At 38.6% G+C, this 14,966-nt stretch overlaps 1 protein-coding gene across 2 annotated transcripts; it reads right to left on the bottom strand.

Moving 5' to 3' along the window:
* Window positions 1-1,048: 1,048 nt before the first annotated feature.
* LOC131329473 (asparagine--tRNA ligase, chloroplastic/mitochondrial) lies at window positions 1,049-14,890 on the bottom strand. Of its 2 annotated transcripts, none has more exons than XM_058362601.1 (15): window positions 14,253-14,890; window positions 11,966-12,034; window positions 11,225-11,335; window positions 10,300-10,404; window positions 8,803-8,940; window positions 5,280-5,360; window positions 3,655-3,732; window positions 3,469-3,537; window positions 3,289-3,363; window positions 3,059-3,142; window positions 2,809-2,895; window positions 2,454-2,549; window positions 2,296-2,370; window positions 1,834-1,960; window positions 1,049-1,348 (listed from the first exon to the last, which is right to left on the bottom strand). In XM_058362601.1, the coding sequence occupies exons 1-15, from the start codon at window positions 14,688-14,690 to the stop codon at window positions 1,233-1,235; spliced, it is 1,749 nt and encodes a 582-aa protein (XP_058218584.1). In that variant the 5' UTR covers window positions 14,691-14,890; the 3' UTR covers window positions 1,049-1,232. The 2 variants fall into 2 exon arrangements, with proteins under 2 accessions (XP_058218584.1, XP_058218583.1); XM_058362600.1 differs by having other exon boundaries at window positions 3,059-3,182; window positions 3,296-3,363.
* Window positions 14,891-14,966: the final 76 nt, after the last annotated feature.

Below are 14,966 nucleotides of genomic sequence, written 5' to 3'. Positions count from 1 at the left end.
CAGTAGTGCATGTCAAAGATAAAGACTCAAAGCCTTCAAGTGATGCCTAGGTTCAAATCAGTAATGAAATGGCAAGAAGAATCACATTGAGAAAAGAAAACAAATTAAATAAAAATGTGAACAAAGCAAAAATCCAATATCCTTTTGTAGTGGCACCAACGAGCCAACAGATTTGATGGTGTAGATTTAATTCGCCAACAGATCACCACCCCCTCCATTATTGTTGGTCATTGTCGTCGCCGCCTTCCATCGGCGATGGACCATCACTCGCCACCACTATCAAACCCTAAAATGGCACCACTGCTCCAATGAGTCAATGACTTAAATCAACAAAATAATTTTAATTTGTGCTAAAGAAATGGTCAAAAAATCCCTATCAAAAAATAAAAGAAAGAAATGGTCAATGAATGAAAGTTCTGACCAATTTTTCTGTGTACACCCCTGTCCCTTCCACTTCCACCATACTCGGTAGCCATTAATTCAACATATTAAAGGATTCATCAAACTATTTGTACTACGTTATTTCATTTGAATTAGTTTTTTTTTTCTTGGTCTTATTTATTTTAGGTTGTGATCTATTCTTAATTTTTTGGTCGCCCAAACTTTTTTATTATGTCACCCTCACGAATCTGTCATGTACAGCTATCAGAGTCCTTGTAGGTGCACATCGGCTAAACTCGCTTGCACATATTTATTCTCTTTGTGTTTATCAATGTAGGCATCCATCGTTCAACTTTCATGATTGCTAGCCATGGTATAAAACTGTCACTAACCAATAGCTAATAACCCGCATTCATCCTACCTCCCTTTTAATTAGTTGTCATGTTTTTTTATCATGCGTGATATACATTACGTTATAACCCAACCAAACATTTGAAGTATGTATCTCATCATGAATTTTAACTCCCAATAGTGTGATGCTAAGATATGCAAGTACATGATAATATTATGATAGTGAGATTTAGATTTTGTGCATTGTAAACATGGTTTGTTGTGGCATGGTGTGGTAAATGAGATTGGCAAATTGCAAGCATGCAAGTTTCCGCCATTGGAAAACAAAACGAAATCATCAACTTTCTCATTCATGACCTTATAAATGCATACAACAAATGGTCCATCTCATGGAAACCTTGCCCTCTGTTCCCAGCGCAAGGGAAGACAGCCAGTACTTAATCTAAAATGCGAAAAAAGAACAGAAGTATGGCAGCAAGCAACTCTGCAGAGTGCAGATATCAAAATTCAGCTGAGCCAGGCGTTCTGGGGAAAGGTATTGCATCTCTTATATTCTCTATGCCAGTTGCAAATTGCACAAGCCTTTCAAAGCCTAATCCGAAGCCCGCGTGAGGAACTGCCAGAAACGAAAAACAAGTTAATACTATCAGAGTGCTTGAGGTCCTTGAAATGAATCACCCAAGTTTGTAACTAGTTAGAGAACGTAATTGTTAGAGCTTGTCCCACATTGGTTAATAATGACATCCAAAACGAGTATATGAGTTTGGGCAGCCTCTCCACTCATTGCTCATTGGTTTGGGGTTGGATGCTTTAACAATAATAATTAGAGTAGCTTTACAAGGAAGGCCTCATCAACCTCTGACAACAAATAGCTGCCCCAATTTCGTAGGGAAATCAGGGTTTTTTAGTCTTTTGAACCCATAATTATATAGCAGTTGCTATTTCAATAAGGCCTTCAAAACGCCTCAGTAACTAAGCACAAAAGACGAGCAAAACTTTGAAGATGCAAACAAATATCTAGAACTGCTACATGACTGATATGATCACAATTTCAAATTTCCTACTTTACTTTGGGTCGGAGATGCACGAAACATGACTTACCCGAGCCATAACGCCGTAGATCAAGATACCACCAATAGGTTTCTTTGTTGAGGTTTAAGGTGTCTAAACGCTCTTCTAGATACTCAAGACGTTCTTCTCTTTGGCTTCCACCAATTAGTTCACCAACCTAACACAAAAGAGCATTTTTTAAGCATTTGTGAGCAAGAAGAGTTCACATAATAAGTTGAAGTCGTCCTTTGCTTCATTTCAGTTTGAAATGAATTTATAGCTATTTCTAAGGGATATCTTTGGAAAGTTCCAGCTTTTTGCTGGTTTTTCAAATGGACAATATTATTTGTCCCATAAAGGAAACACGACAAAATACAAGGCACGTAGGGAGCATTTATTCATCTTTCCGCACTTGCGATTTTTATTTCCTTCTAAACAAAATGGTCCAACACATGGTAGAGATAGAGCTCCAAAATTTCCGAGGTCACGATAACACGAGCAATGCATACATACCCTTGGTACCAACATATCCATGGCTGAAACTGTCTTTCCATCATCATTTTGCCGCATATAAAATGCCTTTATCTCCTGTTATACATAAGATAAGAATCTTGAGATCAAGTTTTACTATAACTTTTCTTCATAAACACGAGCAAGAAAGAAAACCATACCTTGGGATAGTCTCTTACTATCACTGGGCATCCGCCAAATGCCTCTTCTGTAATATACCTTTCATGCTCACTTTGCAAATCACATCCCCATTTTACCTGCATCATGAACAAACAGGAAGATGTAAAAGAAGTGCATGCTCATCAAATTTAGCTCTATTTATTAGTGAATCCAACTGATCATCACAAGCTCATCCTAAAGGAATTTCTAGAAAATAAAACTACTGTTTCTTTGATAGATGGGTATCCGGAATAGAACATTAATACTTAATTGAACTCAGCAAACTATAAAAAGTGAGCTAAATGCAAATTTCTGTCCAGGATGAAAGATATCTTATCCAAAAACAGAAAAGTGTACCGGAAATTCAAACTTCTTATCTGTTCTTAGAAGAAGCTCCACAGCATCCGTGTAAGTCAACTGCACAAAATTCTTCTCCACCACATCCTGTTAATTTGATAAGAATATAAAAAATCCCTAATCAGAGGTGACACAACAAAGTATCCATAACCTGAGAATGACTTGGTCAACTATTTGCAAGCCAAGTCCTATTACAGAACTTCAAGAATTGAAAAGAGTGATGGACAAGAATTTGCTGCGAAATTCATACACTAAGACGGCTGATAATTCCTTTCTCGATCCAAGTATTGAAGAAATCCATATCCTCCTTGCAGTGTTCCAGGACATACTTTACCTTCCACATGCAGAAATGATATATCACTCGAATAATCCAACTTCACAGGAGAATAATATAGATGAATGGCGAAATGCAAAATTAATGTCACGATGTAAAGGTAAAATAAACAACATACTGGAATTAGATGTGAAAAGGTAACATACTACATACTGGAGATAGGCAGTTGCACAGGCCATGTCATCATTCAGGTCGGCAAATGCAAGTTCTGGTTCAATCATCTAAGTAAAAGGAATAATATTTGTAAGATGTCATTCAACCGTCACAAAAACACAAGAACTCCTTATATCAAGGAATCAAGATCAACAATTGAAGGCAATAAGTACCCAAAATTCAGCTAAGTGTCGAGAAGTGTTGGAATTTTCTGCTCGAAAGGTGGGGCCAAATGTGTACACCTGACAATCAAATAATTATGCGAAGCTGAGAATATGATGAATAGGATAGATTTCAAATACCAAAGTTTTCCTCGACAGTTGCACAATATTAAAAAAGAATCAGATCGCATTGTTTACATCGGAGAGAGCAGTTGCATATGTTTCAGCATTCAGTTGGCCAGAGACAGTTAAAAATGCTGGTTTCCCAAAGAAATCCTGGCAAATGAAAGAAGAAAAAGGATAATGACAGCTCCAGTTTTTCAAGGCTATATAAAGGCAAATAAATGTCTGATTGTATCAGTTTCTATGTGATCATGTTTTATGCAGAATACAGTCTGCATGCGCATAGCAATTGAATAATAACCTAAACAAGAATTTCAACTTGCTCCTTATGTCTAACAATACTTTTAAACATGTGATTATAGACTCATTCAAAACCAACTAGAAGACATAGACTGCCCGCGGAGAATGTATTATTTTCGGATGATATTGTCTTAGTGGATGAAACTGCAAGGGTGCTTAATGCTAGAGTCCAAAGGATTTAGGATAAGTGGGAGTAAAATTGAGTATATGCAATGTAAGTTTAGTGACAATAGAAGTTCCCAGGCAGAAGAAGTGATGATTCAGGATCAGGAGATACCAAAAAATGAGCATTTTAGGTACTTAGGTTCAATTATTAGCAAGGATGGAGAGATTACGGATGAGTTAACCCATAGGATCTGAGTTGGGTGGCTCAAGTGAAGAGCCACTTCTGGTGTATTATGTCATAGAAGAATACTTGTAAAATTGAAAACAAAATTTTATAGAACTACTATACGACCAAAGGTGCTATACGGAACGGAGTGTTGGCCTATCAAGAAGCAATGAGTAAGATGAGTGTAGCTGAAATGAGGATGTTGAAATGGATGTGTGCTAAGACTTCAGAGTAGGATAGATGGAATTAGAAACGAAACTATTCATGAGGTGATAGGAATTGTATCTATACAGGATAAGTTGAGAGAAAATAAATTAAGGTGGTTTAGGCATACTTACCGTAGAGCTACAAACGCAATAGTCAAAACATGATAATAGTGGATAGTAGGGCTAGGGGAAGAGGAAGAGCCTAAACTAACTTTGGATGCCTTTTTTTTCGAAAGGATTTGGGCTTACTAAATCTAAGGCCTTGTTTGATTCAGGGACTAAAATAGACAGGATTAAGAGTCTTGGGATTAACAATCCTGGTACTAATCTAATCCGGAATCCTACACAATCCCAGGTTTGATTCACGAGGATTAATAATAATATCGAGATATTTCATGCTTAAAATTTCAGGATTAAAAAATTAAAACAAATATATTGTTCAAATGACATCTTCCAAAAGCTTCGGGGTAAAACCAAATTCAATTATCAACATTTGGAAACCTCTCCTCTTAATTGGCCAAATTAGTTGCTTCCTCCTGAAATTATATGGTACTATTAATCCAAGTAGCCTTTGTGGGAGCCAAACGCGGGAAAAGCGGGATTAGGCACACATAGTCCAATCCCAGGCACCTAATCTCAAAATCAAACAAGGCCTAAGTGAACAAGTAGCCCTAGTTAGAGCTCAATGGAAAAATAGGATTCATGTAGCCAACCCCAATTGATTGACAAGGCTAGGTTTGGTTTGGTTTGGTTTGAGTTCAGCATTATTAAGGCCAGGTACCTTGCAATGGTCATGTACGTAAACCAATGCAAAATAGTTGGCTGCAATGAAGTTGAATGGATTGGACATGAATTTGACCAACCTGTGACCAATCAATAGAACCATCTTCTGTTTTTGGAATGGCATCCACCCGAGAATCAGTAACTTCTGGAGAGCTTGGAATCTGTAAAATCAAAAAAAGACTTACAGGACAACACAAAAATAAACCGGACAATGCCATAATAATGTACTTAAGCATACTTATGTGGCTTCTAGAATGAATTGCAGGTGCATATTGCTTGTTGCAGTAAGCTATTAGTTTGAATCACAAAGTTTTCATATCTTTAGGTCACACATTTCGAAGTTGGAACGAACTAGTAAAGCAAAGCAAAATAAACAAGTTGAGTTTACAAATTAATTGTCCTTGAGAAGAAGATCTTGCTCTTTAACAGAGAAAATGATGAAAGCTCCTATTCAATAACAAACATGCTTGTCGCAAAAGTTGGCCCTGCTAATGTGGTAACCTGCGAAATGTCTACAAATGCAAGTTTAGTCCATATAAAAGCTGCAGTTGTTCGAGTGAGGGACAATCATTTAATGTTACGCATTTAATGATAATCTATCTGGACCATCAACTCATCTAAAACCACAAAGTGTTCAATGAAGAGGTAACTTTTAAGCTATATCCTAAACATATCCCGCTCAAATGTGAGCAGCAACTTGAATTACTAATATAAACTAAACCATAAATAATGCAAGTTTCACTAACTCAAATCTCAAACTACAAACACAAACAAGGGGGCATTCACCAACAAGTCCTAATTTGCAAGATTTCTTATTTACCATAAATAATGCAAGTTTCACTAACTCGAATCTCAACTACGAACACAAACAAGGGGGCATTCGCCAACAAGTCCTAATTTGCAAGATTCCTTATAAATAAGTCCTAACAAAAAAAAAAAATTGCATCCTAGCACGTACTCAAATCTAAAATATCCCCAAAATACCCTTACTAGTAACATGGCGTATATGAATCATCTGAAAGAAATTGTTTCTTTCAGATGAAGAGCTGCAAGAAATTGTTTCTATCCCCATCTCTCAGTTCAAGCGGGGGGACTCCCTTGTTTGGCATCATACTAAGAATGGAAATTACTCGGTCAAGACTGGCTACATTCTTGCTTTTCAGGCTCTTTCTCCTCAAGCGAATGGACCCTCTTCCTCTTTTACCCCAAATAAGAAGATGTGGGATATAATTTGGCATTTGAACATTCCACACAAGATGTGTCACTTCTGGTGGAGGGCTAGTAGTAACAGTCTAGCCACAAAGGAGAACTTAATGAGAAGGAGATGTGGTTCCTCCAAGACATGCCCAATCTGTGGAAGCTTTGACGAGTCCATTGAACACCTTCTGTTTGACTGACAATGGGTTCGTGCGGTTTGGTTTGGGTGCAGCTTAAATCTTAATGTGGGTCATGGCTATCCAAATTCTGTCCAAAGGTGGACCTCTCAGCTAGTGGATGTTTTGAAGGGAGAGCAATTGATGAGTATTCTGGGAAGAGTGGTGACTATTGCGTGGTATATATGGAAGTCTAGAAATGATTTCGTTTCAATTACAATCCTGTTGATCCTGAGACTACTATGAGGCAAGCCTTTGAGGCACTTCATGAGTTCTCGGACCTTAGGATCCCTGGTTTGGCCCACATGGACAACCCAACAGTTGAGGTCGTTTCTTCCCACTGGAGGGCTCCAGATCATGGAAATTTCAAGCTTAACTGTGATGTCGCAGTTCACAGTAATGGTAGGAAGGGAGTTTGTGTTGTGGTTCTTAGAAATGAGGCAGGGTCTCTACTGGATGGGCAAGTGCTTAATGCAGACATCTCCTCTCCTCTTCATGGTGAGTTGTTGGTAATTCATTTGGCATGTGGGATGGTGAAATCGCTGGGCCTTAGAACAGCTCTAGTGGAATCAGACAATCAATTGGCCATTAAGCTAAGTGTCTCAGAGCTTGTTCCCCCTTGGGAAGTTGCAGCGGTTGTGTTGGATATTAGGCAATTCTGCCTTGAAGAAGGAATTAGGTGTGCCTGGACAAAGAGGGAGGCTAATGGGCATGAAGTGGCGGGACAGGCTTTGAGAGGTCTTCTTCCGGTAAATTGGGTGTCGTCCCCTTCTCCTGTAATTTGTTCTATCTTATCGAGGGATCTTTCCCCTCCTTTGTAGCCCTCTGGGTAAAGTTTCGATAATAAAAAATATATATCATCTGAAATTAACATTTAGTCAAAACCTTTCTGCATGAAATGTCAAGCAAGATATACATCCACATCAAGAATCAATTATTCATTTATTATTCTTCATATCCAAGTCCAAAATAATATTTCCATAGATCAAAACATCGATAAATACTTTATCTCTCTAAAGTCGTTGAAACCATGAGGTCGGGCTGTTATTCTTTCTTTTTTCCTTTGACTTGTTCTAACTTCTAATGGGGGGAAAAAGGTAACAAATAATTTAGACATGAAGAAAACATAAGCACAAGATTTTCGAAATAATCAAAACGGTTAGGCTGTAAGATATTAACAATATGGAGAGGATATATTTCCAAAGTATGTACAATCAAAATATGATAAATTCACTAAAACGGAACAGTTTACCGAGCATGATAAATTTTTCAAAACAGATATATTTTCAGAACACAACAAATACCCAACTTCGTCTTGCCTCTGTCTCTCTATTCTTCTAATGCAACATTCTTCACAATCTTTTTCTTTTCCATTAAAAGGGCTCTAATGATCGTTTCCCTCACAATACCTCTTGACCCACACCACAAGCACAATTTACAGTCTTCCACTTTCCAGATAGTGTAGATCCAATGAAATCCCTTCCTACCACATGCCACCTTGTTGTGCTGACACACTAAGCTCTGACCCAGGGTTTTCGTTTATGGTTGGATTTGGTGTCATAGCTAACCTGGCTGATTAGATTTGAACTTCCTATTAATAAAAAGTATGATGTGGCTAATAATCTACTAATTGGCAATATACTTACATACGAAAAGGGGTATTATAGTCCTCTTGAACATTATCATGACTTCATCAAATCTACTTCATCAAAAAAATTGAACCTAGGTCCACTCTCCAAACAAGAAATGTAATTAACTCTCAAAAGAGATTGTAGGATATTTGTCCACCAGTTAGAAGAAACACAAGGTACAAGAGAACCCAAAAAGGACAAAGAAAATGAGAACACAGGACTCTAGGAGGGCACCTCACCAATAAAAACTAAAGAAGGCTTACCACTGATGGAAGACAAGATTGTAGCAAAAAGGATTAAGGCTTTGAATTTTGAGCGAATTATATCCCTACAAAATTGGGTAAGGGTAATCCTACACCCTGGAATAAAGCCGCATAATCTGGTCAAATAACCTTTCACCTCTTATCAAATGCTATTATCCTACCCTTCCAACTATAGTGCAATTATTTGGTAGTCTATGCTGTATGCACTTCCATCGATTATCCCAAGTATTGCAAATCTCTCTACAATCCATAGTCATTAACCACCCTCCAACTCCCTCAAAATCATTTAGGCAATCAAAGAGGGTCTAAGTAAAGACCTGCTTTAGAACAGCATACCAGAGTTGTAACGCAGAACTGTTCACCAGCCCCTTCACAATCCGAGGCGGTAATGATAGGACTTGAGATCCAAACAAAGCCATTGTCTTGAAAAAATTTATGTGTAGCATAGGCCAAAGCATTCCTCACCCTTGCGACCTAAAATCAGGTAGCACCAGAAACAAAACTAGATTACATACTCCAATGAGATGACCAAAGATAAAAAGCAACCGCAAATTCAAACCATATCAAGCATCTAAGAAGCATGGACACTTAATCCAAGGTGGAGTGCCCTTGTCCGACACATGTCGGACACCAACACTCCTCGGACACGTGTCCGATACTCTTTTTCATGTCCATAATTAGATGAAAATTTTAATTCGGACACATGTTCAACACTTCTTTGGCTTCTATGACTAAGAAATAAATGTGATCGACACTTGCTAACATGTGACTATCAAAGATCCGAAATTTGACACATCACTATGATATACAAAGTTGGAAAAATAGTAGATTTTCATAAATTATTATGGAATTAGGGACGTGTACTTGTGGTGACATATACTACCTCTGTAAGACAATATGTTTAGACATGCATAATTGAATGTATCCTCAACGTGTCTGTGTCCTACGTAATAACGTTTTAGAGACTTAATGCATCCGCGTGCCCGAGTCTCATGTCCGTATCCGTGCTTGTTTGTCAAGATTGTCAATCTTCAGATAGTAAAACAGAATATGCAGCTCACAAGCGGAACTAAAATGACTCATCAGCAAAAACGTGATTTAGAAAAAGATAAATTGGAATTGCTGGAAAACTTGCATGTTAAGAGGGCCTCTTGGGGCGTGGAAATGATGTCTAAAGCAAGAAAGATTAACATTTTTGCATGGGAAAGGCTGTAAAATTTAATAAGATGGATACTCTAACTCCATACTGAAGATGAAAAATCTCAATCTTGGAAGACTGATACTCCATAAGTGCTTGAGATTTGTAAGAACACCGCAAACAACATTGGTAAAAAAAAGTACCAGTACGACTCCCTGATCCTGAAGCACCACTATCAAATCGTTTCTATACGTAAGTACCAGTACGACTCCCTGATCCTGAAGCACCACTATCAAACGTTTCTATACGTAAGAGTATACAAAATGAAGGAAATAGTTGTTTTGAATAACTAACATAGCAAGTAAAGTCTCTAGGTAGTTGTAACAAAGACTTGAAATTGAATCCCACATGAGCCAGGTAAGCTATAATGAGAAGGGGTAGATCCATATCCTGATGTGTCAACCCTCACTATTACAAGGAAACACAAGATGAAACGGAATGTGATGAAGTATAACATTTTTACCAAAATGAAAAAGTGAACACTGTTTAAAGATGTGACAAAAATTCGAAGCGAACAGAACCCCTGGAACAAAAAAAATTCAAACAAAAAACCATGCAATGAAAGAGGACAGATACAAACCGAACTGATCAAATGCAACAAGGCTAACTGATTGCATCTTAACAAGTGACCATACCGCACCGAAAGTATTTGTTCTAGGACGAAGATGAGCCTTGGTTCTCAAAAATTCCCTGCTGACCCGTTTCTTTTGGATGGGAAAGGAAGGGTCACTCCTGCCAACCTACAAAACGAACGAGTGATCACTAACCATCACAAAATAAATGAATATACAAGTGGGAGAGTTGACATTTACGAGGTCTATGTTGTCTTTTCTCCCTTCCCATTAATAATGGCATAAAGACCTTGGTTAACCTAAATTCAGTTAACAAGGCCAAAATTGGCGTATTTCAATTGTTCATGCTTATTAGATTCTGCAAGTTTGACTAACATTAGGTTAACTAGTAGAGTGTTATTGACTCCCAACGTTAGAGCACGCTGAAATTATGACATAGTGACATACTCATGGGGGTCATTGTACTTCACCGATTATGGTCTGTGAAATTTACCCAAAAGGCTAAATTATAGAACAAAATTGACAAACCATAGAAGTGTAACGGGGGTGGCATGAGGTAACTCAAACTTACATTTGTTAGCAAGCATTAAGTCGTCATTATGTGGTTGGCTAAAGCTTCTACCATCATGGTTTGAAGGGTGTTAAAATGGAGAGAGGAAGGAACTTGTACGGACAAACTTGATTTTGCAAGTAACCAGACTACAGGAATTGCAAGAAAGACTAGCTACTAGGATGTTTATCTGTGTTACATCAACTATTCTAAATGAATGAAGTACCCATGTCGCTAATCTACGGTACAAGATACTAAGAAGAAAATAAAGGGACACGAGGGAAAAAGTCTGTAATTACATGCTTTATAGAAGCTAGCAACCACAATGTAGGTGTTTACAGAGTATCTACAATTACAAAATCCAAGCAGCCGGCAAAAATGCATCAAGATATCATCAAACAACCTTGGAACTAAACAATAAGGCAAGAAATTCTTCACCGTTATGAGTTTCTCAATCTGCAACTCTACTTTCTGCTTTGATCCTTGACTAGCTACTAAAATCCCCTTCACCCATACCGATGCACCAGTAGCAATGAAGCCACTTTCCACCTATTCACAACATCTACGAGGTTAACAGTGACAATATTACAGAGTTTAACACAAAAGTAAGGTAATATGCAGACTGTAATGCGCGGGGTAGCCGATTTTCGTGATATCACTGAGAAAGGAAAACTGAGCAAACACAAACAAATTGGTAATAGAATCGAAAACTTGTTCCGACTAAGAAGCCCACATAATAGTACTTCAAATTCTCACCTGCTGATGTATTCTTGCTTGAAAATCATTTCCTGCTTCTCTGACTCATCAATTACATCTATTCCACCTATCCCAAAATTTACCTACTCATTTCTTTCAAGAGTCGGAAGGTTGATTTCTTATAACAAGACTAAATCACCCAAAATGAGTTTTTTGGGAATGAGTTCCGGCTCCATAATGATCTTCACATGATGAAATGGACCTACTTGCAATGAAAATAACAAATGCGTTCCGCTATACATACAAGATCTCCAATATCCATGTATTATACATGATATTTGTATGCATAGAATTTTATACTGTATATTAACTTCGCACCTTTTTACGAATAATTATCCTTTCTTTTGGAACAATAGAACATCGTACAGTTAAAATTAACAATAAAAAAAAACTACAAATGTACACATGTTGTCACTGTAGTACCTCATCGTAGCCTTCAGCATCTGAATTCATCACACATTGCATGTTTGAAAGGCATGATCCATCATTAACCTATCTCCCCACAAAAAAAAATGTAGTACAACCAATCATTAATAACCAACAATAGCTGGAACTTTCAGGAGATACTAATTCAATGCACACATAATCGCATCTAAAATGGGATATCCAAAGGAAGCCTGTTGGCCAACAACAAACAGCCAAGAGTGAAGTGTTTTGGCTCGATTTCAAAGCTGTTTCGGAGTTGTTTGGAGCTGTTGGGCTCATCTTGGAGCTGTCTGGAAAAACCGTCCAGACGGGATCGGATGGTCCGTACAATCATGTTATCTGGTTTCGATCCTTGCTCGCTGTATATTCCATCCAAACGGTCACTACTTCCGTCCAGACAGTCGACGCATGTTTTGGCCGATTTTGTTCTGTTTTGGACTTCCTAAAGATTGGTTTTGGAGTTTCCTTACTGATTTTGAACTCTATATGCAAAGGAACATGATCTGGCAAGGATTCTGGCTTTTAGAAAGCAATCTGTGGCTATAAATATAGCCTTACTCTCTCATTAGGCTTGGACTTCTTGAGTGAATCCCTCTGAGAGGCCCCTATGGGATCGAAGATCTTCATCTGTATCTGGTTGCCCCTTCTATAGTGGGTTCTCTGGAAGATCATCTGTTTCGACAATTTTATTTGTTTGAAATCGTAAGGTTTCACAAGAATCATCTGTTTTTGTGTGACATCCTGTGGAGTTCCATCTGTGTCTTTTGGTTAAAATCGTGGGGGGGTTTTGTAAGACTTGAAGAGAGCGAGTCTTATTTGGTGAGATTTTCCGATTGAAGGTTTTGATGAGAAAACTTGGATGTACTTTGGGGGGGGGTGAATGCCTCTTTGTGAGAGCTTTGTTTGTTTGTCACCATTGTAGCTCTTCGGAGCATTGTTCTCTTCACTTAGTAGAATCATCTCTTGTTTGCTTGCCTAAGAATAGGTTTACAGCTGTAAGCCGAACCACGTATATCTTGGTCTGTCTTATTTGTTTTGTTTCTTACATGGTTTCTCTGTTAGTTTTTCGCATACGTTTGGTTTGTTGTTTTCCCAATATCATGGCCATCAACGATTGTCGGGTTGCGGTTGGGTCCTTCGGGGCCCACCGCACGACAATGAGTTGTTTTCACTTTTCAGAACTCCAACACAAGGAGTATTGCCCCGTCACACCACACCACTATCTGTAGGGGTTTCCACCGCACCTTTTGTGGCACTGAAGCTAAGGTCCCACACGTCGTGATGTTAGGAGTATGTTTAGCCCCACCAATAAGGGACTATGGGGACTTGAACTTAGGCCTTGTCCAACCAAGTCCTAAGTGGTGGTCCACCACTTGAACCAACCCCATCGTTGGTCCAACACAGTTCCACTTAGCTAGGCAAAATACCTTTTCCACTAATTTTCCATCGACTGTGTCCAAATTTGCCTAGCCTAAGCTGCAAAACATAAATACAATAGGTTTGGATAATATGTATGAGAAAACGGACAGAAAAAATAAAGATTGCACTAAAATTGTGCATTTTTTACTATGCAAAGTAGCTGGCGTTGAAACTTAGATAAGTTTTAAATTTAAAAGATATGCTTTATTAGAGATACATGTCATTAATTTAAAAGGTGTAACCTTAACGTTCGAGTGAAAAGATGTTTTGAGATAAGAGACATGACTCTTATAAAAAGGTGTTTATAATCCTATAAATAGGATGTCTCCCGCGGATTATTTTTAGCACTTAAGTTCTCTCATCTCACTCTATTATTTTTTATACCTTATGGGCAATTCGATTCATTCTTAGCACCCCTGACTTCCACTGATCGTGTAACGTAGAGACAAACCGTGAGATTTATGGAAAGTCATATTCAGCCGATAGAACCTACACAAAGGGAGGCAAATATGGCTTAAGGACAGCGAATGCCGTGGCTTTCATCAATCTCACAGGCTATTTTCCTCACTTTAATTATCTTACATACTTCATTGATTATGTTCATGAGTTTATATTGGCATTTCTAACTATTAGTGTTTTGTGGTAATTGTTTAATAGATCCCCAACAGTTAGTAGCGTTGACCTTACTCACATACTTTCAAAATGGCATTCGCTCCCGCTCTCAATCCTCGCACTCACAAATTTTAGTTGTTTGGGAGGTTTTTGAAAGACAGCTTTCACACTCCTGTGTTATGTGACTTGGGGGTTGAAAAAATTAGGAGCAAGATATAATTGAAAAAAAAACAATGTATCATTGCTATATCACCTCAATGAACGTGACACTACTCTGCACCCGAAGCGTCCGAACCCAACCCTGTACCACCAGAGTCTGGCCCAACCGATCCAAACCCTCGTCGGGCCCTCCCTTGACATCCACAACCTTCAATCTTCTCCGGAACTCGCCGACTCTCTCGCCAATTCCGACGCCCTGTTTTCCGATTTTCTCTACGGCCTCGCCGGAGGAGAGAGCGCCTGCGGCAACGGTGCACAAGCTTCGCCGGCCTCTTCTGGGTACAGACAGAGCTGAGCTGCTGCTTGTGGTGTAAAACGATAGCGGAATAGAGTACCGAATGTATTTTCGCGGGAGACAATGGTCGGTGGTTAGGGTTTTGGGGTTGGCGGGGAGTTTAGTTGTTTGGCGGTAGAGGGAGAAGAATACGGGTTTTAGGCGGAGGGAGGAGGCCGGTGATAGAGCAGTGGCCATTGGATTGGGTTCCTCCGCAGCCGCTCTACTGGTTGTGCTGAATGCCGCTTGTGGTGTGTTTTTTCTTAACGGGGTGTCGAGCTTGCGTAACTTCCACTGAAATTCCGATTCCAGAATCCTAGAGCTAACTATCGGAACTTATCATCAAAAGAAAAGTTAGCAATCGAACAAAAGCACCCCAATGGACATAATGTTTTGGTATGTTTATTTTCGTGGAATTTGAACATATAATCTCATTAAAAACAATCAATTAAATTACGTTCTATTAAGATTCTT

The sequence above is a fragment of the Rhododendron vialii genome, chromosome 6a, assembly GCF_030253575.1.
Source record: "Rhododendron vialii isolate Sample 1 chromosome 6a, ASM3025357v1".
Classification (NCBI taxonomy): domain Eukaryota; kingdom Viridiplantae; phylum Streptophyta; class Magnoliopsida; order Ericales; family Ericaceae; genus Rhododendron; species Rhododendron vialii.
Note: the sequence above shows the minus strand (reverse complement) of the source record. Positions and strands in the feature narration are given on the sequence as shown.

Coding starts and splice junctions, on each gene's coding strand:
- LOC131329473 (XM_058362600.1), bottom strand. CDS start 14,690: ATGGCCACTGCTCTATCACCGGCCTCCTCCCTCCGCCTAAAACCCGTA. Junction 8,941..10,299: donor GAACAAATACTTTCGGTGCG/GTATGGTCACTT, acceptor ACCTGATTTTAG/GTCGCAAGGGTGAGGAATGC. Junction 2,371..2,453: donor TAGTAAGAGACTATCCCAAG/GTATGGTTTTCT, acceptor TATGTATAACAG/GAGATAAAGGCATTTTATAT.